Here is a 27,290-nt window from a genome sequence, read left to right as displayed (position 1 = left end):
GAATCTGTCAACAAATTATGCAAGATATCTGGAAGAAATGTTCCAACGAATATCTGCTAGATCTTCACAGCTTTCACAAGGCCCAGTTGTCCCATGGAAGGAGACGCGAGCTAAAAGTTGGGGACATAGTTCTCCTTCAAGAAGACATGCGTCCAAGACATACATGGAAGCAGACACTCATAGAAATACTACACCGAGGCGTGATGGGAAGACGAGAACTGTTATGCTCTGCATTCCAGAAGGAAAATCTCACAACACCTGATCATCCCCTTGGAGATAGACCAGTGTGGGGTGGATGTCATGGACCGATAATTTTTTTTTTTTTCCAAGTTGCTTTAGGTCACACCAACAAAGGTAGGTCTTATGGCGATGATGGAACAGGAAAGGGCTAGGAGTGGGAAGGAAACGGCCGTGGCCTTAATTAAGGTACAGCCCTAGTATGGACCAATAAATACTATTTGACTTAGAGACTCTCTGACTTTGCCTGGTTATTCTGCTGTCAGAACTATTGTTCATAACAGTCAAAGTTGTAGTATTCAAGTTTATGTTGCGTGACCATTCAGCGTGACTTTCACTTTAAATCCCCAACAACAGCTGTTCTAACAATTTATTACAAATTTATGAAGATCTGATCATTTGTAGTCATTTGTATCTTAACAAGTTGCAGATGTTGTCAATTTCCTACGAAGGTGTGGGAGCACAATCCTCACTCTCAGATGTTTTAATCTGATGTGGGTGTGGAGAATGAGAAGTTGTGTGTAGGGATGTTCTCCATTAAGTAGCAAGGGGTGTATTTCATTTCTACTTATTATTGCCCTATTCTAACATTAATAACATAGAAATCATTATTGAAAGTTACTAACTTCAGGCTTTATTATTTTGTAAATTATTAGAATTTGTCCTAAGGTATGTTAGGTTAAATTGACATAAGATTTAACAAGGTAAAGATCTTTAAAATGATGCACAATACAATATGGGAGGGATTGTGGGAGGGTTTATTCCTTTCCATATACAGCTTCTTTTCAAACTTTATTACATTATATTTTAAAAATAATTTCAGGACAAAGAAGAACTGACTTTTTCTGTTGTGACCTATTATGGCAAACATCACCAACGGAGATATAGTCCTTGAACAGCTAAATGCGGTCGATCCATGGATCAAGTTTACTTCCGAAGTTGAAATCAATAATTCTTTGAACTTTTTAGATATCACTATTAACAACAGCTCCAACAAATTTTCTTATACTATCTTTAGAAAGCCCACTCAAACCGTAAACACCATTCGTCAAGATTCGATGCATCCGGACTCTCAAAAAAGAGCAACCTTTTATAGCTTAATTCATAGAGCTTTTCACGTCCCTTTATCTGGCGTGAATCATAAAAAAAAGAACCGAATACCATCTACTTAATAACGAGAAAAAACGGGTTTGGCAGGCATTTCATAGACAGGATAGTCAGCAAAATTGTTAACAAATCCACTTCAACTCTGCTTAGAGAAACAAAAAAGAAAACAGATAACTATGCCACCTTCACTTACACCAATGAAAAGATTTATGAAATCACCAATATTCTTAAGAAACATAATGTCAATATTGCCTTTAACCTTTTGCACTCCTATGTCGAGTGGGGCTGGACATAAAAATATTAGACTTACGCTCCGATGTCGAGTCCCACTCGACATGACAGTAGCTCGGACCTTCAGCGCTCCTATGACAAATGTGCAGTGTTCCAGTATTGTAGAGTTATCCAGCGGTCTCCGAGAGAACACCTGTCCCAATTTACTATAGTTTGTGGGAATTGTAATGACTTTGTAACTTCTGTTATACAAATTCAGAAATGGGTTAAGGAAGCAGTCTTGTATTATAATCACTTGCGAATCACGTGTATCCTTGTATCCTTCTGCCATACGAAATAAAAATAAATTCTGTTATTCGAATGTTTATGACAGTTTACTGATGATATAGATTCTGCTTCTGCTTCATCTTCACTCATGGAAATGAATATTTTAGAACAGTTAGTGTACACTATAGATGCTTTCAACATCTGGCAACAATTCAACCTCAGTGCTGAGCAATTAGAGAAACCAAGCGTAATTATTGGCTACACGTCAAAGATGGAAGGCATTCATCGCTCGGACCTTTACACATCAAGTTATGCTTTTGTAGTGAAAAGCTTGAAATATTGCAGAAATTGTACTTCCAGCTATTGTAAGTGGCAAAATTTGACAGTTTTTTGTTCTCTGAAAGATTACTGCATCGCAAATTTCATGGACATTGCACAAAACCTTCCGGAAACAGATGATCAACAGGTAACGGAGTATGCACAACGAAGTTCAAAAGCGAGGAAGACCATCTATTTCTGATTTTGAAGAACATTTGAATGGTAAACTGCACCTAATCAACAACCTACCTGGAAAACAACATAAAGACTGCTGTCTGTTCAAACAAGAGCAAGGAAAAAGTTTACTACTGCAAAACGTGTTTGAGAAAACCCAGTCTCCACTTAGAAAGCTGTTTTGAAAAGTTCCACACAAAGAACAACTACAAGAATTATAGTAATTTTGTTCTAAATGTAGGTATATAACATGTAACATGATTATATTTTGTGTTAGATAGTTTTGCTGTGTTCACTTCCTGCAGCCGTTCATAGTGCATACATTAATTTGAAGTGGAGCAGGAAGCATACTCTAAGGGTAATGGAGTTCAAAAGGTTAAAACAGTCAACAACAATACTAATCTCTTTTATAACCAGCACAAAATCAATAACATCGGGAATAAATACAACAAATTATGTGTATATAAGTTAAATTGCAACCAATGTTCCGCGAGCTACATTGGGCAAACCGGAAGAAGCTTTCTAATTAAATATAAAGAACACGTCAATTCCGCCAAGCCCAAAAAGTACTCCGCCATGAGCACTCGTATAACCGAGTCCAATCATTCCTTCACCTCCATAGAGCAGGACTTAAAAATTCTTTATTTTCATAACAAGGGCAATTTACTCAATGCTTTAGAAAACATCTTTATTAATATAGTCCAAAAATGCAATCCTGCTTACAATTTGAATGAAATTTCGGAAACTGTGAACATAATTTTTGAGACATACTCGACAGTTCCTATTTTGACAAGCCTCCACGCAGACGCTCCCCGCCTATTGGTTCCAGCCTTCCCCTACTCTCCCCTCATACCAGCTTCCATCACAAACAGCCTCCACAGTTCACCTCCAGTCAACCATAAACTTCCATACACGCTGAACTAGCCATTCGTGGGTAGGCGAGAACGTAAGTAATCAGATGTGCCGCATTTTATTTTCATTTATTCTTCTTTTGTATTACACGATGCTTCAAAAACTTGCCTACTTTTAATGCTAATAATAGCCGTCATTCTCGTTCTGAGGCACTCCACTGCACATTCCACTTATGAAATCACGATCAGATATTCTGTCTACTTTTTAATCAAGAAATTTCAGAAACTGTGAACATAATTTTCGAGACATTACTCAACAGTTCCTATTTTGACAAGCCTCCACGCAGTCGCTCCCCGCCTATTGGTTCCAGCCAACAACATGAACTCAATACCATTTTACTGGAATCCTCACTCATGTTTACATATGTTTATCAATCGTCTTCATTCTACTGGAACTAAACATTGTGCTCCATATCACCAAGTTTCTACCGACGCATCGGCAAACCGTATGTCAACACAGCATTATCACATTATGGACGACTCTATTACCAATTTTATTGAACCATCTCATGTGCACAATATTTTAATTTTCACTTTTAAGAGTATTCAAGTGTTGTGCTCAGGACATTCCAGCATATTTTTCAACATTTTAGCTGATGCATTCGGCAGTCCGAATTATTTTTATTGTGTTTTTGTCCTTGTCCTTTGTGCTTAATCTTAAAACTTTTCGGCTGATGATGTCTACAAGATAGATGAAACATGTTCTGTTATTTTTTAAATGTTATTTAAATAATTATATTAAAAAAATTAGTATTGTAAAGGTGGAACATTTGACCATACCTTTTAAGAATATGAAAATGGGAAACCACAGAAAACCATCTTCAGGGCCGCTGACAGTGGGGTTGAACCAAAGTGCAAGAGTTAATTGATTATAGACAAAAAGCAGAATAAGACAACTTACAACTTACTAAACCCATTAAAATCAGGTTTTCGTCAAGCACATAGTACTACAACGGCACTGCTAAAGGTCACAGAAGACATTCGTAAAGCAACGGACAATAAGGAAGTGACAGTTTTAATACAGTACTTCTAAACTTGAGCAAAGCTTCTGGCTCTAGTGACACTGACATTTTGTTTTCTAAAATATATTCCCTCCATTTCTTGGACAGTGCCCTCTTTGCTTGTATTCCTATTTGCATGGCCATCGGCAGTATGCTTCAGATAGGATAAACAAGTCAAATTGGCGGTCTGTGCAGTGTGATGAGCCCCAAAGCGTCGGTGTTAGGACCCCTTCTTACATCTATTTAAATTAATCATGTCTCTCAAAACCTAATACACTGCAAATACCACATTTATGCTAGTGATGTACATATTTACCTCCACACATTCATCAAAATGATTTCTTTGTTTCCGCCAGGCCATTGGGATTCTGAATGGCACTGATGGCAACAACCCATTGTACCATTGCCGCAGGTTTTCTACACACGTTTTACACACAATATGGGGTGCAAAATTTTTGTCCTGATCACCTAACTTCATGTTAAAATATGCCAAGTACAGGCTTTTTATAAATGGTGTAATATTTCGCTTCTGGCTTTTAATTACAATAAATACTGGTCACATATATAACAGAAAGAGTTGGGATTGTTCACACCCTTTTGCCTCCGAACATCACTGCCACTTGCCATTTTAACAAAAACTAACTCACTTATTCACTCAATCGACTTTAAGTGCACATTGTAACTTGTAGACAAAGACGTGACATACGTTCTCAGATTCTCCTCTCAGACTACGGAGAAACGTCATCTTGGCATTTCGACCTTGCCTGACATTGCACATACATGAACTGCAACTGTTCTAATTGTTCTTCTAGTGTTCCTGTATGATTACCTACTCCCCTCCAAAACAGAGCACATACTATATTTTCCCTCAGACATCTCCATACCTACATTCCATAAAACCGATCCAAACCTAATTTACAACAACGAAGCTCCATTACCATAAACATGAGACAGACTTGTGACAAATCTGTATATGATATGAAACAATTGGTAGTATTTTTTACATAAGGACACTAAATGTAACGTATATCACATACAATTACTTTTGCCAGAAAATCTTCGCAGGCCGGTTTTACATTTTAAGGATTTTGTATGTATGTTGATAAAATTATGCTTAATTTGAACATCCCCTTAAAAATCTTAGAGCAAGTTTTAGTGCCTTGTTAGAAAATATATCGTTCATTCAATTTCTAATGAATCTGATCTAAAGAAACTAGATATCCAATTGCTAAGAAGATTTGTTTAAAGAAAAAAGATCAAAACTCTACTGTTATCAACAATAGGGCTTTTAAAGGACAACAGTAGTTAATTTTATCACAATCTATTTCCCTCATCCAGGAATTAATTTTATTTGGTTAATACAGCCTGGTGCAGCTCTTGTAAGGCAGACCCCCCAGCTGATTGTAAGAACAGTTCTGAATAGGAGTCACCATTGTGCTCTACATGCACACAATCCATAACACAACTGCAAAGAAAAAGTAAACCACACGTATGTCCAGTCATGTAAAATTAAGATTAAGTTCCAGTACCTCTACGGTCCATTTGTCGAGTATCTAACATTTGCTGAGTGTTCAACACAACAGGATCTTGGTAGAGATGTGAACGCCGAATAGGTCGACTGGGCTTGCTGTCTCGGAAAACATCATGGATAATAGAGCTCAAGGAACCCATTCCAGCATTTGTACGGCGATTTGGAGCTTCCTTAACTGGAGCATTAACAGAGAACTTAACAAGCTCATCCGGGTCATTCAGGTAAGACATGTATGGATTGGAATCCTGAAATATCACATCTTACTATCAAATACAAAAGTACAAATAAACACTTCCGTAAATTACTGTAACAACATATCACAAGTTAACTGACCTGAGATTTGCGGGCCACTTCAGGGTTATGAAAGAGCCCCATCTTTTGAGTTAAGATGCTGGTAAGGAGACTAGAACGAGCACTAAGCCAGTGACCCAAATGTGTAGCTTGTCTAGTCAGACCCTCCACTTTGTCTTTTGACCAATTGTATGTATATACTACAATCTGTAATCAAAGAAAAAGGAATGTTGATAGGAGACTTTCAAACATGCATATAACAACATATTACCAGGGTACACAGCATGGAATTATTTGGAGGAAAAAAGTTTCCTTCTTATATTATGTTACTCAACTTTTATGATCACTACTAAATAAACATATAAGAATAATAGTACATAACAAATAAGACTGGGAAGGTAGTAGGTAATTATAATGTCAGGACTTACTTAGAAAGATAAGAGCATTAAAAGGAACATAATACGAAAAACACTCACAAGAAGACAACACATCAAGAGACAGCAAGAAACAATTCCAGCCCTGTTTTACTGAATGTGGCAGCGTCACTGATTTCAATCTATGTTTTATCACAGACTCTGTTCAAACATTGATCAATTTGTGTATACCTGTCTGACATAGCAGATCCTGTACAGTTTTCTCACCAAACGGTGACAAGTGCTCTTGTGATTATTAACATTTAGACAAAGATCTGTGCATGCGAATTTTGAATCAAAAATGCCCTGTGTAAAGCGCTGCAACTAATATGTAGAGGTGTGAAAGTGAATCCTGAATGAACTCAAATATGTGATGAGGACATTAACATGCGTTTTTATCACCATAACTTAGAGCTGCGCATAGCTTAAATAGTGTAATATTTTTAATTTTATGGAGTGCTGTCTTGATATATTTATGTTCATGATACATTTAGCAGCTGAAGATGATCCCAACTGAGGATCAAAACTCGTCCTGAACTCATAATGAATGTACTGTTAAATATCAATACACATCATTAACTCTATACAAGTACTGATTAGGTGGAGAACCCTGATGCAAGTGTGATAAACGGATATAACTTGAAAACAATCTTCTTTAACCCATGGGTAAATAATGTCAATATTGAGCTCAAATTATTATTATTATTATTATTATTATTATTATTATTATTATTATTATTATTATTATTATTATTACTTGTGAGGTATAGGCCAGCCCCGTGGTGTAGGGGTAGCGTGCCCGCCCCCTACCCGGAGGCCCCGGGTTTGATTCCCGGCCAGGTCAGGGATTTTTACCTGGACCTGAGGGCTGGTTCGAGGTCCACTCAGCCTACGTGATTAGAATTGAGGAGCTATCTGAGATAGCGGCCCTGATCTCGAAAGCCAAGATTAATGGCCAAGAGGATTCATTGTGCTGACCACATGCAACCTCGCAATCTGCAGGCCTTTGCGCTGAGCAGCAGTCGCTTGGTAGAACAAGGCCCTTCGAGGGCTGTAGTGCCATGGGGTTTGGGTTTGTGAGGTATGGCTATGAAGTGTTTACATCCATTTAGTAATAGTATTATTATTTATGTAGTTAAGTGTACGGACGATACGATCGCATTCTTTGTGAGGTTATGTCATGAAACATGTGCTGTATATAGGAGTTAAGTTAATGTACGAACCTGTAATTAATAGTATATAATTTATTATTACCTGCATATATGATGTGTAATCCAATACAGTATTATGCAACACATTGTAATATCCAGAATAACACTAGGTAAGACGAGAACTATACAGAACCTCCCTTCCAATTGAAACTATGTATTAAGCACTCTACAATTTACTAGAAGATATGTTGTGACATAGCCTTCTAGAAGCCTGGCCAGGTGACATATACAGTATGCACCAAATTATACAGTACTCATATTGCACGGTGCGCATGCGCACGCCTGAGTGTCTGCGTGTTGTTACATTGCCATGATGAATTGTTAGTTGTGTAAAGAACGTTGTGCTCTGTGACTGGAAGCGACAATGGGTCTTACGACGGAGGGAAAAGTGTTTATAGTGGAGTACTATTTTCGCTCATACGGAAACGGTTATCAAGGTGGGCCGAGTTTAAATTTAGTGGTGGAACAATATCGTGAACACTTCAATAAGCCAGCACCTAGCAACACAGTTATGCTATCTATTGTTAAAAAATGTCATCGTACGGGTAGTGTATTATGTCAACGCAAGGGAAGGTCTGGTAGGTCAGTAACTGTGTCCACAAATGAAAATCATGGACATGTCCTCAATCAGGTGTTGCAGTCTCCAAAGCAAAGTCTTTGGTGAACAACCCCGAAATTAAACATCAGCCCTACGTCACTTTAATGATTGTTTACATAGGTGGATTTTCGTACCGAATACAGGTTGGGCAATGATTGATGGAGCATGATAGGCATGTCAGAGTGGAATATTGTGCATAATTTTTGGCCATGGTGTACGAGGATCCAGATTTCTTGTTCAACGTGTGGTTCTCCAACGAAAGTCACATTCACTTGGACAGTTTTATCAATCGCCAAACAACTCGCTTTCTTGGTTTCGAGAGGCCAGACACTATAGTCCAGAATCCACTACATAGTGTGCGTGTGACAATTTGGTGTGCAGTGTCAGGAAACGGTGTGCTAGGTCCGTATTTCATAGAGAATGATGATGGTGCACCTCTTACTGTTAACCAGGGGCGCTATAGGAACATGGTGATCAGGCCATTTATTCAGGATCTAAGAAGGTTTTGTCATGCCACGAACATGCAGATGAATAGACAGTGGTTCCATACCGCTCGACAGACTCTGGCTAGTTCAAAAACAATAAAGGCGATCTTTAATCCACCTATTCAATACATTAATTTCCACTGGTTACATAAACATACTATCAATTAAATGGGACATGTTTCGCCCTCAATTCAGGGCATCTTCAGCCTAAAAACAATCTTCAAGAGTACACCTTATATTAATATCGAAGCTAAACGTTTAGCCAGTTACTAAAATTCAGTATATAAAAATGTGAAAAATGATACATTATACAAACATGTTGATGGAAACACTGTCAATGATTAATCCATAAAAATATTTTGTCTGTAGACAACAAGACGTCGTGCTCCGTCAATTGTTGCCCAACCTGTATTCGGTACAAAAATTCACCTATGTAAACAATCATCAAAGTGATGTAGGGCTGATGTTTAATTTCAGGGTTGTCTCTAGACAAAATATTTTTATGGTTTAATCATTGACAGTGTTTCCATCAACATGTTTGTATAATGTATCATTTCTCACATTTTTATATACTGAATTTCAGTAACTGGCTAAACATTTAGCTTCGATATTAATATAAGGTGCACTCGTGAAGATTGTTTTTAGGCTGAGGATGCCCTGATTTGAGGGTGAAAAATGTCCCATTTAAGTGATAGTATGTTTATGTAACCACTATAAGTGGAAATTAATGTACTGAATAGGTGGATTAAAGATCGCCTTTATAGTTTTTGAACTATAAATTTTCAATACAGACCAAAAATGAGATTTATAACATGTAATAAGACTATGGCTATGCTGCAAGAAACCTTTCCAGGACAAGTAATTTCCCGCGGGCTAAGTTCGCCTACCCATAACATTCCCCCGATCTCACACCACCTGATGCTAACGTGTGGGGAATATTAAAGGAGCAAGTTTTCAATTGTCCAGATCCTCCCAAAACTGTGCCTGCATTATGTCAGAAGATCGTCTCGTTCTTCAGGACTCTGCAGCAACCTATGTTCCAGAATAAGTTGGAAAATGTGTGTGATCGTTATGAACACTGCCTACAGCTCAATGGAGCACATTTTGAACATTTACACTATCATCTCGATAAGTAAGGTAATGACAATAAGACTAACATAATTTCCAGTACTGTATATTTTGGCAGATACTGTTTAAGGAAGCAGTCTTGATGGTGAAGTGGAGTCATTGGTTAGCTGGAGTTGTTTTCGTGAACACGTGTTGTGTTTAGGCCGACATGCTAATATAAGCAGTCAGGAGTCAACTGTTTCAAGGCTGCAATCTCCATGTGCTTCGCGATAGGCAATTGTTAGAAATGGTGGTTTGTTGATTTGTGTGGTAAATGTATAATCCATAAATAATTGCAGATAAAATCTGTGTACATGAGTGACAGCATTTTGTGTGCGTCTTTGTGACAACGTCATTGGCGAACGTGGATAAGACGTAAGAATTTACGAGTGAATAAGAGTGTAGTGCGAAACAGAACAAAATGCAAGTGATACTAGAAAAGATGTCCGTTCAACAACTCAAAGATGAACTCGCCACGAGAAATCTTCCAACGAACGATAAGAAGAAATCGCTGCAGATGCGCTCACAGGAGGATCTCTTTGAAAAAGGAGAAGGTCCCGAAACGTTTTTCATCGAGGCCGAAGAAGATTTGGAGTTGTCATCCGAAGAAGAGGTAAATATAAGAAAAATGTGTTCTAAGTTAACGAATATGATATAGACACTCAATTCCACCTTAACGGACCAAATTTCAAAAGTAAATTACAAAATTTCTCCAGCTAATACAGTTTTAACCAGACAAATAGCACAAGAGTACAGGCAGGTTTATAAAGTAGAACAGGGACGAGAATCGAAAATTTCAACCGTAGATGACAAAATTTCATTGCAAATTAGCAATGTCACAAATCGATTAACGCAGCAGATATCGGACATCAGGTCAAAACTGGGACAGGTTGAACAGATCGATAGTAAGGTAAGGCAGCTGGAAGAGTATATCTCGGGAGGAGGTGGAAATCCAGGTTTCCGGCATAAAGCAACAGGTTGAGGGGAGAATTTCTACCATCGAGGGAAATTTTGAAAGCCGTATCTCTGCCATCGAGGGAAATTTTGGGAGCTGTATTTCTACTGTTGAAGGAAGGTTAGAAAACTGGTTCTGACCATCAAGGGACATGTGCAGAATATAAAGAAAAGCATCCTTCATACAGTAGAAGATCAAACAGGACAAATCGTCACACCTCTAACCCCCTCAAACCTAACTGGCTATACACGACACGCAGACCTAAAGGTGATTAAAGAGAGCCTTCCAGAATACCACGAGCGACTGAAAGAGAACCCGACTAGCTTCATCAAGGGGCGGTCAGTCTATTAGGAAGAACCAACCTACCAGAGGACATTTTCGCGCAACTCATCACACTGTGATTAAAGGGGCAAGCCGCTACTTGGTGGAATAACTTGAAGGGCTTAAAGTTAAACTGGACGGACTTCAAGATGGAATTCCTCGCTAGGTTTAATTCCAAAGGGGTAAAGAGCTCTGTGAAAAGGAAGGTACTGACTGAGGCACGACCTGCCAACATGAGATCTAGCGCGTTCGTTCTAGAAAAGTACCAGCTTTTCAAGCGTCTGCACCCTGAAGGAAAAGAGAACGAGATCTTGCCAGACTTCACAGAGCTACACCCACGATAAGATTTGACCCCTAGTGAAAATATCACAACCACAATCCTTTGATGATCTATGCAGAATCATCACCAAGCTGGAAGAAGAACACAAGAGCAAAACTACAGAAGAGACTAGCTCCGTTAGGAACTGTTACCATTGTGGAAGAATGGGACACCTGAAGAACAAGTGCCCAACCTTGACGTCAAAGAAACTAGGTCCGTCCCATTCTGGATTAAGGGGGGATGGGACCGGGAACAGGAAGGTGTCTCAAGACCTGACAGACGGGCAGCCCTGGACAAGCAGGAGAGGGATTGGTCAGACCGTGGGCAGAACAGACCAATCTCGCCCAGCTATCATCTTGAGAATAGGCAACAAAAGCTTCTCAGCCATATTCAACAGCCAAGCAAGCCATTCATTTGTCAACGGGACTGTTGCCAGATTACTTTTTTTTTTTTTTTGCTAGTTGCTTTATGTCGCACCTACACAGACCGGTCTTATGGCGCCGATGGGACAAGGAAGGGCTAGGAGTGGGAAGGAAGCGGCCGTGGCCTTAATTAAGGTACAGCCCCAGCATTTGCCTGGTGTGAGAATGGGAAACCACGGAAAACCATTTTCAGAGCTGCCGACAGTGGGGTTCAAACCCACTATCTCCCGAATACTGGATACTGGCCGCACTTAAGCGACTGCAGCTATTGAGCTTGGTGCCAGATTACTACCGCCTATGAAGTCTCACCATCTCGGAAGGGTAGTGGGAGCAACGGATGGGAGTAAACTATACCATCCAAGGACAGACTAACCTAACCGATAAATGCATGGACCTGCTGATTATAGCTAACATCTCAGTGATTCACAACCTAATACCTGACATTATATTGGGTCATGACTCTCTGGTAGAATACAAAGTGATCTTTGACTATGCAGCTCGTGAGGTCTTTCTGGGAAAAGACAGACGTCTGAGGGTTGCCTGGCACAATGGAGATCTCCAGACTCGCAAGGATTCAGAAGTCAACGTAGACATGGGAGATATCCAGTTAATGCAGCTCCAAGGCAAGGCATCTTGTAGGCACCCGGCAATGGTACCTGAAGCTAGAAGCACCATTGTCGAGAGGTCCCACGAAAAGACCAGAGTGAGCCTAAGGAACCTGTCCTTAAGACATCAAAAAAAAAGGAACTTGATCTGGGAGTAATCAAACAGTAGCAATAACAAGACAAGCCCTGTAGGACCATGACGCAGTGGATTAGGAGACAGAACCCCGATAGTCGACCTTGTCCTGAGGGGATTCATGATGTGCTACAAGAACTTCCGGGTTGAAGGAGAATTCCTGATGTACAGATTGCACCTCTCCGATGTGCCTGCAGTAATGGTGATCCCTAGACAGCACACGATGGACATCCTCGAGAAGTTCCACGACAACACTGAAGCCGGACGTCCAGGAGGTGAAGAGACATACCAGTCTATCCAACGAAGATTCTTCTAGGTCAACATGCGGAAAGACATCCTGGACCATGTGAAGGGGTGCTACATCTGTACCTGCACCAAGGTGAGCAAGAGGAAGGCAGTTCCGGTCAATGAGGAAGACGGCCGCAACGCCTGTGTTAGGTCATAGCCCTGGACTTGATGGGTCCTTACCCTAAAACACCACAGGGTAAAACAGGACTCCTAGTAATCACTGACCTCTTCACAAGATGGATTGAGGCCTTTCCCATACCAGAAGCCACGACGAGATGCATCACCAGCCTTCTACAAGATGAGGTATTCAGCCACTATGGTTATCCATGATGCATTCTGTCACACAATGGGAGTCAGTTCACGTCAAAGAAGTGGCAGGAAATGATGACAGAATGGAGTATGGAGCACTGGACCACCTCTATCTACAACCCAAGAGCCAATCCAATGGAACGACGAAACCAGGAGCTAAAAAGGTTCTAAGGGTCCACCTAATAGAAAAAGCACATCGACTGTGGGACCGTCAGATACCACAGTAACTCTTTGCCATGCAACGACGCATCAACCGTGTCAATGGCTATTTCTCAGAAGAGCTGTTTCTTGGTCAACAGCTATACGGCACCAGAGATTGGGAGATTCATCCACCACCCACTTCAAGTCAAGATGATGCAGCTGTTTCCCTAGCAGAGTGGGGGCAGCAGCAAGACATCAAGGAGAAGCAAGCTTTGGCTGAGAAGAGATCCCTTACCCAGGCCAAGGCTCAAGATATCGAAGAGACCCAAATCTTCCTACCAGGCCAACAAGTACTGCAACGTAACCACCAACGCAGTAAGAAGATTGGAGGGTTTCACGCAGGTCTCGCACCTAAGTGGGTTGGTCCAGTCGAGGTGGAAAAGCAGCTGGGCCATGTGGTCTACTCATTAAAGACCAACCCTCCAGTCAAGGTCCATGCATCGGAGTTGCAGCGAGCCACCCGACCGCTGCGCATACAGACTAAGCCTGGTACTACCACAGCTCCACCTGGAGGAGAGGCTACTCTGGCACAGAGGCAACTCTGAACCCCGACACGGCACGATCAGGCCAAAACGACGAGAGCACATCCAGCAACGTCGAGGAAGAAAGAAGATACAATCTACGACCAAAGCAAAGTCGACTAGTGTGGTAGACTATGGGAATTGTTTCAAGTTATAGAGGGGATATTGACGCAGGTGCGATTAACTGATATAACTTGAAAATGATATGCTTTAACCCATGAGTAAATAATGTCAATATTGAGCTTGTATTATTATTATTATTATTATTATTATTATTATTATTATTATTATTATTATTATTATTATTATTATTTGTGAGGTATGGCTATGAAGTGTTTACATCCATTTAGTATTAGTATCATTATTATTTACGGATGATACGATCACGTTGTTTGTGAGGTTATGTCATGAAACATGTGCTGCATATATATGAGATTAATTAATGTACGAATGTGTAATTAATAGTATATAATTATTATTACCTGTGTATATGATGTGTAATCCACTACAGAATTATGCAACACACTGTAATATCCAGAATCAATCAATCAATCAATCAATCAATCAATCAATCAATCAATCAATCAATCAATCAATCAATCAATCAATCAATCAATCAATCAATCACTATTGATCTGCATTTTGGGCAGTCACCCAGGTGGCAGATTCCCTGTTTGTTGTTTACCTTTTCTTAAATGATTTCAAAGAAATTGGAAATTTATTGAACATCTCCCTTGGAAAGTTATTTCATCCCAAACTCCCCTTCCTATAAACGAATATTTGCCCCAATTTGTCCTCTTGAATTCTAGCTTTATCTTCATATCGTGATCATTCCTACTTTTAAAGACACCACACAAACTTATTCATCTACTGATGCCATTCCAAGCCATCTCACCATTGACAGCTCGGAATATACCGCTTATCCCTTTCAACCCAGAGATATTTTCTTTGAAATTTGAATTTTTTTCCTTACTTCAATGTACGTAATTTTGAGCCTAGATTTTAGAAAAAATAGTAAAACAAATATTTTCTTTGCCGTTCTCGTGGAAAACCACCTGCACGATCATGCTAGTTAGGGTTTATTTGAACACATTTCTTTGCTGAATGACACATGTTGAAAATATGAAATTCTGTTAGCGGATGATTTTATTTACAGTGAATCAAATATATGAAGTAAAATAGGTTATAAAACATCAATATAGGACTTATATAAGCAGAATATTCTTTGAAAAGTAGTCTTCATCAATATCACCACCGTGATGAGAATCATCAGAATCATTGCCTACATGTGAAGATATAGGTTCAGGTACCCACTCATCACCATCTTCACTGTGTAAGTCCTCACAATCAGATGCATAGGTTAACCTCGCTATTTCTTCATCTGATAACCCTAAAATTCATATAAGTACATGTATTTTGTATTCACATAAGTATACTAATGTTTAATTAGAGAAATCTTCCCAGAATACTAATGATCACTTTTGAGGTTAGAAACACACCATTACCTCAAATTAAACCCTAACCTGCAACATCGTGCTAGTTACAGACTGACAGTTTATTATAACTGCTAGGTTCAGAAAGTACCATTGTTAAGGACATGTATACCTTCTATGATGATTCTAGGATGTTTTAAAGAGATTCACAACAAAATCAACATGTAAAAGATAATAAAAAGGGGCATTTTAACTTGAGGCCGCATGGTATGTTTTGCTTACAAAAGTTTAAACACATACTGTATGCTGCCTCCTTGTGCCCAACTATCGAAATAAAATCAACTGCAATACGAAGTGCGGAACCCGCATGATCATTGCAGCCCGGTGTGATGCAGGGAAACGGACTAGTTTTCTTTTAACCCTCTTGGAGCCAAGAGCCGATCTGGTCGGCCGCTCCCCATTAGCTGGAAGAGGCCAGAGCTCCGCCTCCACTCTTCTACTGTAAAGTGCCAGGCCGTTTTCAGTGGAAACACAAGTACTTTAAAATTCGCGTATATCTACCGGTGTATAGCAAATACCGGCATGACATTTTCTACATATCGACTACGTAGAATAAGAAACTGTTTTGGAGTGATATAAAGAGTCAAAGACGTTTTATTGTTGATTTATAGTTGTCGATAACGTTTATTATTAGGAAAAGAAAAATATTTTCGCACTTTCTCTCTCAATATCTATTTTGAAAAAATAATTTACGATACAAAAGAATATACGTAATTATGTATAATGTATTTCTTAATACAATTCTATAGAATAACTAATTTGAACGAGAAATATAAAAACGTAAAACAATAAAAATTCAAACATATATCTAATAAAAACAAGACAATTTTACTCACCGATAAAATTCGCGTGTATGTATCGATGTTTGGCAAATACTGACAACAAATTTTCTACGTGCGGACAACACAGTATTAAAATAATTCTGAATTATTAAATAAGTAAAAAATAGTAGTTGATATTATAGTTTTTTGTTTTCAGAACAAATAGTTTCTCGTTTTCGGTTGTAGTATATATTAGAAAAATAATTTTACAACACAACAGAATTTACGAAATTAAGAAATTTATGGCACTAAAGCCGTGATTTGCTTTGACCTACTAAGCGACCGCTGCTCAGTTCGGTACCTGCAGTTTACGAGGTGAATCATGGTCAGTGAGACGGATCCTCTCAGTAATTATTCTTGGTTTTCCAGACCGGGGTCGCCCTCTCACCCTCAGATATTTCCTCAGTTGCAATCACTTAGGGTCACTTAGATTGAGTGAACCTCGAACCAACCCTCAGGACCAGGCAAAAATTCTTGACCTGGGCGGGAATCGAACTCATGACCTCCGGGTGAGAGGCAGGCACGCTACACTTGGCCCGCGGAGACGGGCATTTAGGTAATGATAGAGGACTATATGTGACTATAAGGTTTAGCAGAGAGTAAGTGAAATGTAAATTGAAGTGTGATATGGGCGGAGAATCAGACGGTAGGGCATGTTTAGGTCCAAGAACTTCCTTGAAGGAGATAGGAGGTTGAGGAATGTTGTCGGGTTCAGTGGGACAAATTTCCACAAAATGTTCTCCAACATCATCATCATATTCGTTAACACTAGTTTCATCTACCACCATATTCAGAGTAGCTTTAGTGATCTTAGACACAATTAAACGTCTCTTCTTTAGCTGCGGTGATTCCGCGGACGTGTTCGGTATAATTTCGTCGCTACTCTCTGAACTAAATTCCCTATCGCTATCCGATAAATCATCCGCATTAACTTCGCATTGTTCTAAATACTGCATTAATTTATTGTTATCAATACCTGCTGAAAAATAATCACGTGAACAACATGACATTTTCCTGTCACAAATTCACTCACTGCAAGAAACAATCTCTTACTGACCGGTTAGCGGTATTTGTAAACACAGGAAACGAACCTTGTGAAAGGTATAGCACCCTCCTAGAACTGCCAAAGCAAGGCCAAGCATACAATAACGTGTAGCCCCTTTACTACAGGTTGTAACAAAAGTATGCACGTCACTATAGGTTGCCTCAAAATTGTGTATATCACAGAATTTTAAGCCGGCCGATGTAATCGGCTCTGGCAACTTCCGACTGGATTGTTAACGGCCGACCAGATCGGCTCTGGCAATTTAAAGGGCGGATGCTCGCACTACCGCTTGGCACCAAGAGAGTTAATAAAATAAAAACACAACCCGCACGATCGTGTGGGCTCGGGTGGAAAGGGTTAAGGTCAAATAATAATACTAGATTATAAATTCCACCTGTTCAATACATAAGAGTTTTTTTATTTAAATTTAAGAAATAGTTCTTAACATATTAGATATATGGACATGTTTCACCCATAATGAGGGCATCATCAGCTTAACAATCTCATACTTGAAAGAAAGATAGATCAAGATCCTGATTGTTCTTATACGTCTAAAATATAAATAAGAGGATACTGTTTTAAGTACAAATGCGTATAAAATGACTAGCATGTAGAAAATAGTAGTTATAAGTATTCTTATGATAAAGTCTTATAATCAATCCTTATTGTAGATCTTTATGAATGTCTTGTTTTTTAAATGTGGTAATTAGTAGTTAGTTAAAAGTTAGAAAAGAATACATGAATTTCTGCGTTGAAATGAAATCTGGTAAATATGGTGCCTTATTCTTGAGATGGCATAAGGAGCTTATAATAGCTTAATATTTAGGATAAAAGTCACCCTTAGTGGTAGTTAAATTTAAATCCAAAGTTGAAGTTGTTAATTTTATATGCAAAGATAAGACGAAAAACTTCTTGAAGCACTTAGGAGCGAGGACAAGTACGCGTCAGAAACGTAGCTATTTTAATAATTAGCTTGTAGACGTGGTTGTAGCTTCTTGTACAAAAAGTGGAAAGGAAAATGTGCGAGGTTGAGTAGAGCTTGTGGTGTTATGTCCCTTCGATAGTTATGTTAATTTGGTTAAAGATGAGGTAAAATCCTAAGTTGTTTGTCTGTTGAAGTTGTTAATCTTATATGAAAAGATAAGACAACAAACTTCCTGAAACACTCAGGAGCGAGGACAGGTACTCATCAGAAAACTTAGCTATATTTATAACTAGCTGATGTACCCATGCTTCACTACGGGATTCTCAGAAAGACTGACTTTGTGCTTTTCCTAACTGAAATCAACATAGGTCATTACAAAAACGTAAGTATAAATGTAGCGATTAAAAGCAATGCTATCATATAAAATACTCGATCAAATGGAAAGCCGCACGTTTTATCACTTTTAACGAACAGTGCTGCGGTTTGATTGCGGTGCCAATCTAATAGTCCAAAGTTCCAGAGCTGGGATGACCAGGCCGCAGATTGCCATGAACACTCATCTGCCGTTATTCCGCTAAATATGCACACTGTTCATTCCAATCAGTGCCTCAGAGTAGGGATTGAATAGCCCGAATGCTATGATGACCCAGTGTATTACGTACCAGTAGTATCAGAAAATTTATAAACCAGGGGAATGGCATGCTAAAGAAGAAATTTATCTAACTCCCCAACTACTTCCCATCGATATTCAGGCAGGCTCTTACACTCTGTATGACTGGGCGAGTTGACCGTGTGGTTAGCGGTGCGCAGTTGTGAGCTTGCATCCGAGAGATAGTGGATTCGAACCCCATTGTCAGCAGCGCTGAAGATGGTATTCCGTGGTTTCCCACTTTCACACCAGTCAAATGATGGGCCTGTACCTTAATTAAGGCCTAAGGCACTCCTAGCCCTTTCCTATCCCATCATCGTCATAAAACCTATCTATGTCGGTGCGACGTAAATCAAATAAAAAATACTCTGTACGCAGCAGTAATCCTATCTACCGGAGATGAGGGGCAACAGAAGACACAAAGCACATCACGACAAACAATGGTAAATATAATGTTATTGTTGATCAATGTTATGAGCTTTCTAAATTGTAGGCCTTCACATTTAGTTTTCTTTCGACTCTGTGATTTGTAAAATATTTTATACCGTAAACTGTAGTTTCTTATTCTCCGACTTTACATACCGATTTTCATTAAATACTGTTTACCCATTTTCTCTTTACTCGTCGCTGATATGGACTTAGTAACAAAAATCGAAATTCATGAATATCTTTGTGATCATAGCCAATATGGTAACAATGTATAAGACATGAATAATAGGAAATTTAATACTATATAACCTTAGTTATGTAGCATTCATCGATTACACCTCTAATAAGAAATATTTGAGAATTACATTTTAGGCCTTCCCCTAAACTACCATTTCACTCAGCGTGAATAAAATAATTTATGGCCTAGACTACAGCGACTTATTTCCTGACTTTGCATACCGATTTTCATCAAGATAGGACTACTAATAACAACAATATTTGAGTATTAAATTTTAGGCTTTCCCCTAAACTACCATTTTTCTCAGCGTGAATACAATTATTGATAGCCTGGATTGTAGAAACTTATTCCCAAACTTTGCATACCCATTTTCTTTAAAATACGACCACTAAAAACATAAATAGTTGAGAATTCAATTTTAGGCCTTCCCCTAAACTACCATTTCACTCAGCGTGAGTAAAATGATTTTTGCCTAGATTGTAGAGGCTCATTTCCCGACTTCACATACCGATTTTCATTAAATTCTCTTCAACCGTTTTTCGTGATGCATGTACAGACAGACAGACAGACAGACAGACAGACAGACAGACAGACAGACAGACAGACAGACAGACAGACAGACAGACAGACAGAAATTACGGAAAAGTAAAAAGTGCATTTTCTTGTTAGTATGGACATGACCAATATAGAAATACCATTATTTTCAAATTCTGAGCAATGTACAGACATAACTCTTATTTTATATATGTAGATTAGCTGGTAGACGTGCTTGTAGCTTCTTGTATTAAAAGGTGAAAGGAAAATGTGCGAGGTTGATTAGAGAATGCAAGTATGAAGAATGAGATTTCCACCTAATCAATACTTTATTACAAAATGTTTGAAGTTATCTACATTGAAACAGTACCGGTTTCGACCTGTAAAAAGGTCATCATCAGCTGTTGGTGAACCTGCTTAATAGCGATAGTACGTAAAAAATTACTAAAACTAATTTAACAAGAATGCCTTATTCTAATATAATATTACATAAGATATATACATATGGTACAATATGGGGCTTAGACTCATTGGAGTTCCATTCAAAAATCTGTGCTGTTACCAACATTATGTCAAACAATATACATATATACATATGGTGCAATAAAGGGCTTGGCTTGCATTCTTAATTCATCAACACGGACAATGAAGCTGATAGATTATAGGTTGATTAGAGCTTGTGGTGTTATGTCTGGTATAAGAGAAGAGTGATATGTTAAAAACTATTTCTTAAATTTAAATTAAAAAACTCTTATGTATTGAACAGGTGGAATTTATAATCTAGTAGTATTTTTTGACTTTAAGTGCATTTCAATACGGACCATAACGTGAGATTTGTAACATGTAATATACCGCTTAGTCGAGCAGCTCTTCTCCTTTCTCCCAAGCCTTCCCAGCCCAAACTTTGCAACATTTTTGTAATGATACTCTTTTGTCGGAAATCACCCAGAACAAATCGAGGAGTTGTTGTTGTTGTTGTTATTATTATTATTTGATGAAGGTTATGTTCCATTCAACTTACCCAACAAAATTTCCCATCCTTTACAATGAGTTTAAACTCCATTATGTGTATGCCCTTACAAAGTATTCCATTAAGCTGTATTCCAAGACTGTGGTAATAGTTTATTAATTTATGGCAACCACAGAAACTGAATGATATAAGATGTCTGTACTACCTGCTGGTTGGAGAGTACTGCTAGCAGGAAACATTGGCGAGGTACAAAGCGCATTTCACCTGATTCTGTAGTCTGCTGTGCCATTTGTGGAGGAAATTTCTGACAACTTTCCTGAGCTGTAAAAAAAAAAAAAAAAAAAAAAAAAAACCCACAGATAATTCTTGAAAGTGTTCCATAGTACATTTGGAAGAACATAAAGCAATGCAAGGCATACAAGGAAAACAAATGAATATTTGAATTTGCTACTAAAAGAATGAAAAGCACTTTTCAATAGGACAAAGTTGACAGATGATAATAATTTCATAAAAAGAGGCTTGCAGTCATAAATATAGCACATTTCTACACCAGCATGTGAGCCAGTATGGAGAAATTTAGGCCATACAATGAATTCAAAAGGAGATATTAATCCAAAGGAAGGAGAAGGTACACTGGCAGCAGTAGCAGCTTCATAGCCAGCTGGTTAGATACAGACACAGTGCCCACTGTAACTTCAATAAATAAGTCTATCCTCCAATATATAAAATGAGTGCAAATAAATTTCAAAGTCACAAAAAAAGAAAATATATGTTACATAAACTGAATATATGAATTTGTAAACGCTTATAATCAAAATAGATCAGTGGGATTAAAAATAAATTAGATGTGTTTCTGAGAGGTGCCAAACAGGGTAGCCAAAAGCAAGGAGTAGGACTGTTCACTAGAAATCCACACAACACAACTTCAGTTAACCCCATAATGAACAGGTAATGTGAGTAGATTTGCAGATTGGAGGAATAACAACCATAAATGTAACAATATAAAAGAGGAGGTAAGAAGTCAACAGCAAATAGAGTGTTGTGCTGAAGGGTGAATACAAGAGTATGAGAAGGTAATGGACAATGAGTGTGGGAATGATATGAAAGCTAATAGGAATGGAAACATGCTTACCAGATTTCAGTATTATGGGATTAGCTATTGCATACTCATTCTTCAATTGTATGTTAATTCAGTGTAAGAAGGGTATGTATACTAGAGCTATTCTATACTATATCAGTATTGGTTTCAAATTCAGGAAATCTGAAAGGAATATGCATATATTAGTAGGTTTCTTTATGCTACAAATTGCTACCAGATCTGCAGCAAACTGAGTACTGCAAGGCCTATCATTCAGAAATTCAGATCTGTATTATACCAATGGATAAGGACAGAAATAAAAGTTAGACAGATATACATGGAAAGGCTCAGGAAGTAAGTAGGTCCATGAAACTGACAATAGGATACAGTGAACAGAAATTAAATTTATGAGAAGTATGTTATGGAGGACAAAGAAAAATGGTAGAAAATGAAGATGTATGAAAACGAACAAGGGGGAAAATTTGAGATATAAAATATAGACTGAGATTATTCAGACATGTGAAATGGATGACTGAAGAAAGGATGCCAAAACAAACTATGGAATTACAAATGAAAGGAAAGAGAAGCTGTAGAAAACCCAGATAATTATGGACAGATATGGTAAACAGCAGCATAAAGCAACAGCATCAAGACCACACAATGATGATTAAAGAAAAAGTAAACTCGTACCTTCATCTATAATCGGTGCAGCTCATTTCAGGTACACCCAAAATGGAGATGAGCTGCATGTACCATTTTAACCATATACCAGCCCTCCCCCCATTCTTAAATTTCTGGCAGTACCGGGAATCAAAACCAGACCTCCGAGGATGGCAGCTAATAACGTTCACCATTACATTACAGAGGCAGACAACATGGTGATTAATGAGGAGTGGTGGAAGGATAAAGTGGAACTGAACCATACTTGCGTTGACTTGTTAGTGGGACATAAAACCAATAACATTATTATTGCCTTGACCAAGTTGCACATGGATGCTAGGAAATGATGACAATACTAAACTTAAGTGGTATTACAAATAGGTCACAGATATGTGAAAAATGACAAAGAAATATAAATGAGTGGAAATAAACCATTCAAGTCGTGCAATAGTTACAAAATATAATGGACAAAAAGCTCAGGTAGGCAGCACTGGAAAATCAGATGGTATATTCCATCTATATCAACAGAAAAACAGTTTGGGGCAAAGGCTCCTGAAAAAAAATTCCAAATAATAAAAATAACAAAAGTCATCATCAGAAACAGTTTATTTATAACAATCTCTTAGAAAGAGGTATCTGAAAATAATTCCTGAGGCCAGGAATACTCTTAAGGGAACTACATGGTATCCTCATATACTCACAATTGCTAAATATGAGAGATGTGCCGATTCCAATCAGAACTCTTAACATTATTCCTTCTCTGTGGATCTATCAGTATCTTAGAGAATTTACAGAAATTAAATTTTCATTCACCACTCAGAAAGAATTAAAATACTCTGCCTCAGTAAACCATGGTATAACTTTTTCTTAAGTCAGAAGAGCCGGAAGTTTGATTTTCAGTCCCTTTCCAGTTCTTTATAAAGATTATAAAAGATTATCACACTAACTTTACATTTACCTTTTGAGAAGAGAGCATCTTGGTCAAAAATTCCATCATCAGTAACACAGGCTTTCCACTGAACAATGTTGCGACCAATCACCAAGCATGTGGCACCTTCCTCGGAATGAGCTGAAGGGCTATGCGGTGTTGATAGGATATAATTGGGAACATACATGCATTCATTCGATCCTGGTATTTTCAAGCCGTAAAACACGATAGCACTTGTATCTGCTGCATTCATAGTGACTAGTTTCTGAATCTCTTTTACCATGACTGCAAGTGAATGTCTGTAAACAAAATGATCATAACTGATAACATACAACAAAAGAGAATCTATTTAAAAGATGTACCATATACTTTCACAGCAGGCAGCACTGACCATAAAAAGAAAAAGAAAAGGCTAGTTATTACAGATTCAGAATTAATGAGGGAACATCGGCAATGGTTAAGTCTCCGATCGTGATGAAACTTGGGAAAAACATTGAGGTACATCTAAAAAGGATGTCAGCATCAATTTTGGGTGGCGACATTCATTAGGGCATTAACTAAGGGACCTAAAAGTTGCGACATTTCAAGTTCTGCACGAACCTGCTGGCCAATGCTAAGCCTACCTCGTGCCACATCTCTGCACCTCCTCCCCTCACTCCTCCGTCTGGTTCCCAGCGCATGTTTCCCTCCTGTTTGTGCCTGCCGTCCGCTTAGCTGTTGAAGGGGACTGATGCTATATTTTGTATACCCTATCAGCCTTCCTCATAGCTCTCCTTTGTAATTCCCACATTGTATTTGTCAGTTTACTTTTTCTGAAATGTTTATGAAAACATTTGGGATGATTTCTTAAAGCCTAATGTCGCTGAGCATGTCAAAAATTATTTTTCATCTTCAAGGAAATCACAGAAGTCATGGTGAAGAAGGTTCGCTGAACTTTCGGGAGTTGCAGCTTTATGACGCGATTGAGGGTGAGTGTTAAGCAGTCAACTGTTTACAGACAGGTTTTGACACTCACAAGGTGATGTCATACTGCGTGACATAGGCAATAATAATGTAGATTAAAGCGTGGTCTTTTGCGCTGCATGTGGAATTTTAGGTTTTAATGTTGAGCACTGGATAATTTTTGACACGCTCAACAACATTACGCTTAAAGAATCGTCGCAAACATTTTCATAAACATTTCAGAAAAAGTAAACTGACAATACAATGTGGGAATTACAAAGGAGAGCTATGAGGAAGGCTGATAGAGTACGCAAAGTGTAGCACTGGTCCTGCTCAGCAGCTAAGCAGACCGGCAGGCATGGGGAGAAGAGAAACATGGGATGGGGAACGAGAAGGATGGGGAAGGGACGAGGTGCAGAGGTGTGGCACGGGGTCGGCTTAGCATTGGCCAGAAGGTATTCATCTCTGTTCGTGTGGAACTTGAAATGTCACAACTTTTAGGCCCCTTAGTTAACGCCCTAATGAAAGTCGGCACCCAAAATTGACGCTGACATCTTTTTTATGTGTACCTCAATGTTTTTTCCAAGTTTCATTGAGTTCGGAGACTTAACCATTGCCGACGTTCCCTCGCAAAAAAACACATGTTCAAGCTACAGATATATTAACAGATCTCAAAGATACTTCAACCATTATGTGATGGCCTGTTTGTAAAAAATGAATACCTACAGCTTAAGAACTATTCCCAGAAAATATTAGGAATATGAATCCATGAGCTAGCAATACTAACTGTAGATACAATTTGCTTTACATCGCACCAGCACACATAGATGTTATGGTGACGATGAGGCAGGAAAGGCCTAGGAGTGGGAAGGAAGTGACCATGAACTTGATTAAGGTACAGACCCAGCATTTGCCTGGTGTGAAAATGGGAAATCATGGAACACCACCTTCGAGGCTGTCGACAGTGGGGTTCGAACTCAAACTGTAGAATGTCAAATTCAAGGCGTGGCTGAAATCATGCAGGCACAATATTGTACAGTCCCTTACAGATTTATCAAGGTTATCACTGGAGAGGAATTGAAGAAAAGAACTCAAAATATGGTTCAGCTAGTGATATTTATGAGTTTATTATTGTAACCTTGAAATTAAAGAATTATTAAAATTTATTACAGTGAAAATCATTAAATCAGGCTTATAAAACATGTATTGAGGAATCCCAATTTATCATGGAACAAATTTGTATCTGTAGCTACAGATGGAAGTGGGAATTAACTATTAGGCCATCTAAAAGAAAAGACAAAAAACATCAATATAAAACATCACACAATTTTTATACTTCACACCACACAACAGGAAAATGTACACTACCGGTCAAAAGTTTTCGATCACCTATGCACAAAACTAGATACTTTATTTCAATGTACAAACACATCATAAAAACGAAATAGACCAACAAAATATATATTTTCTCTCTCTCTATCATTAAGTAGAATACAATATGGTTTATATTTTAGCCTCTTCAAAGTATCCACCCTTTGCCCTCCGACAAGCTGCACAAACTCTTGGCATTCTGGAAATAAGATTTTGTAGTGTTTGTGTAGATATTGCAGTCCAACAGCTTTGCAAATTATTCCATAGCTTTTCAACATTAGTTGACCTCAGTTTTTGGACCTCCCTGTCAAGTTCATCCCATAAGAGTTCAATGGGATTTAAGTCTGGTGACTGACTTGGCCAAATCATATTTTTCAGTTCCCCACATTTCTCTTTTCTATTGACATACCCTCTACACAATTTAGAAGAATGTTTGGGGTCATTGTCCTGCTGCAGAACAAACCCACGACCATCTTGCCAGATGGAACTGCATTGTTGATCAGTATCCTGTGACATCCTTCCTTCTTTAATGTTCCATTAATTCGCACTAGAGCACCGACTATCACCCGCAAAACATCCCCACACCATAACCGACCCTCCACCATGATTCACCGTAGGTGTCACACACCGACTCTTCTTACGTTCTCCACGAAGTCGCCGAACAAACATTCAACGATGGCTCCCAAATACTTCAAACTTCGATTCATCTGTGAATAACACCTTGGAACATTGCTGCACGCTCCAGTTTTTATGTTGCTGTGCCCAATGCATTCTTTTCACCTTATTTTGTGTCCCTAATAAAGGTTTTTTGCCCACTATGCACCCATTTAAACCTCGTTCACGAAGACGGCGTTGCACTGTTGAGACAGAGATTGGAACAGCTCGCATATTATTGACTTCCTCGCGAATTTCAGGTGCCGTATGAGTCCTCTGGTGTTTACTCTGTACACATATGAACTGATCTTCCCTGTATGATGTTACACGGGGTCTTCCAGATCGCGAAACACTTGCATTGGCACCGGTTTGCTTGAACTGCTGCCATGTATACACAACTGTAGATTGAGCTACACCAACTTTTGTTGCTATTGTCCTACTAGAATACCCTTTGTGATGCAGAGCTACAATTACAGCACGTTTTTCAGTTCCAATCTCCTGCTTCCGTCCCATTTGGAGGTAAAATGGTATGCACCTGATCAGATACACACACTGCTAGCTGCACACAGTGTACTGAAAACTAATGTGAACTGCTTG

At 38.6% G+C, this 27,290-nt stretch overlaps 1 protein-coding gene across 1 annotated transcript in view; it reads right to left on the bottom strand.

Annotated features, from left to right (window-relative positions):
• The window catches only part of LOC136863623 (KICSTOR complex protein SZT2), an 874,751-nt gene that overhangs the window by 141,438 nt on the left and 706,023 nt on the right, over nucleotides 1-27,290 (bottom strand). Inside the window, 4 exon segments of the mRNA XM_068226020.1 lie at nucleotides 5,776-6,036; nucleotides 6,107-6,275; nucleotides 21,266-21,381; nucleotides 23,757-24,025. Coding sequence (XP_068082121.1) covers nucleotides 5,776-6,036; nucleotides 6,107-6,275; nucleotides 21,266-21,381; nucleotides 23,757-24,025 — 815 coding nt within the window.

This window comes from Anabrus simplex, chromosome 2, assembly GCF_040414725.1.
Source record: "Anabrus simplex isolate iqAnaSimp1 chromosome 2, ASM4041472v1, whole genome shotgun sequence".
Taxonomy (NCBI): Eukaryota; Metazoa; Arthropoda; class Insecta; order Orthoptera; family Tettigoniidae; genus Anabrus; species Anabrus simplex.
This window is presented reverse-complemented; position numbering and strand designations above follow the sequence as displayed.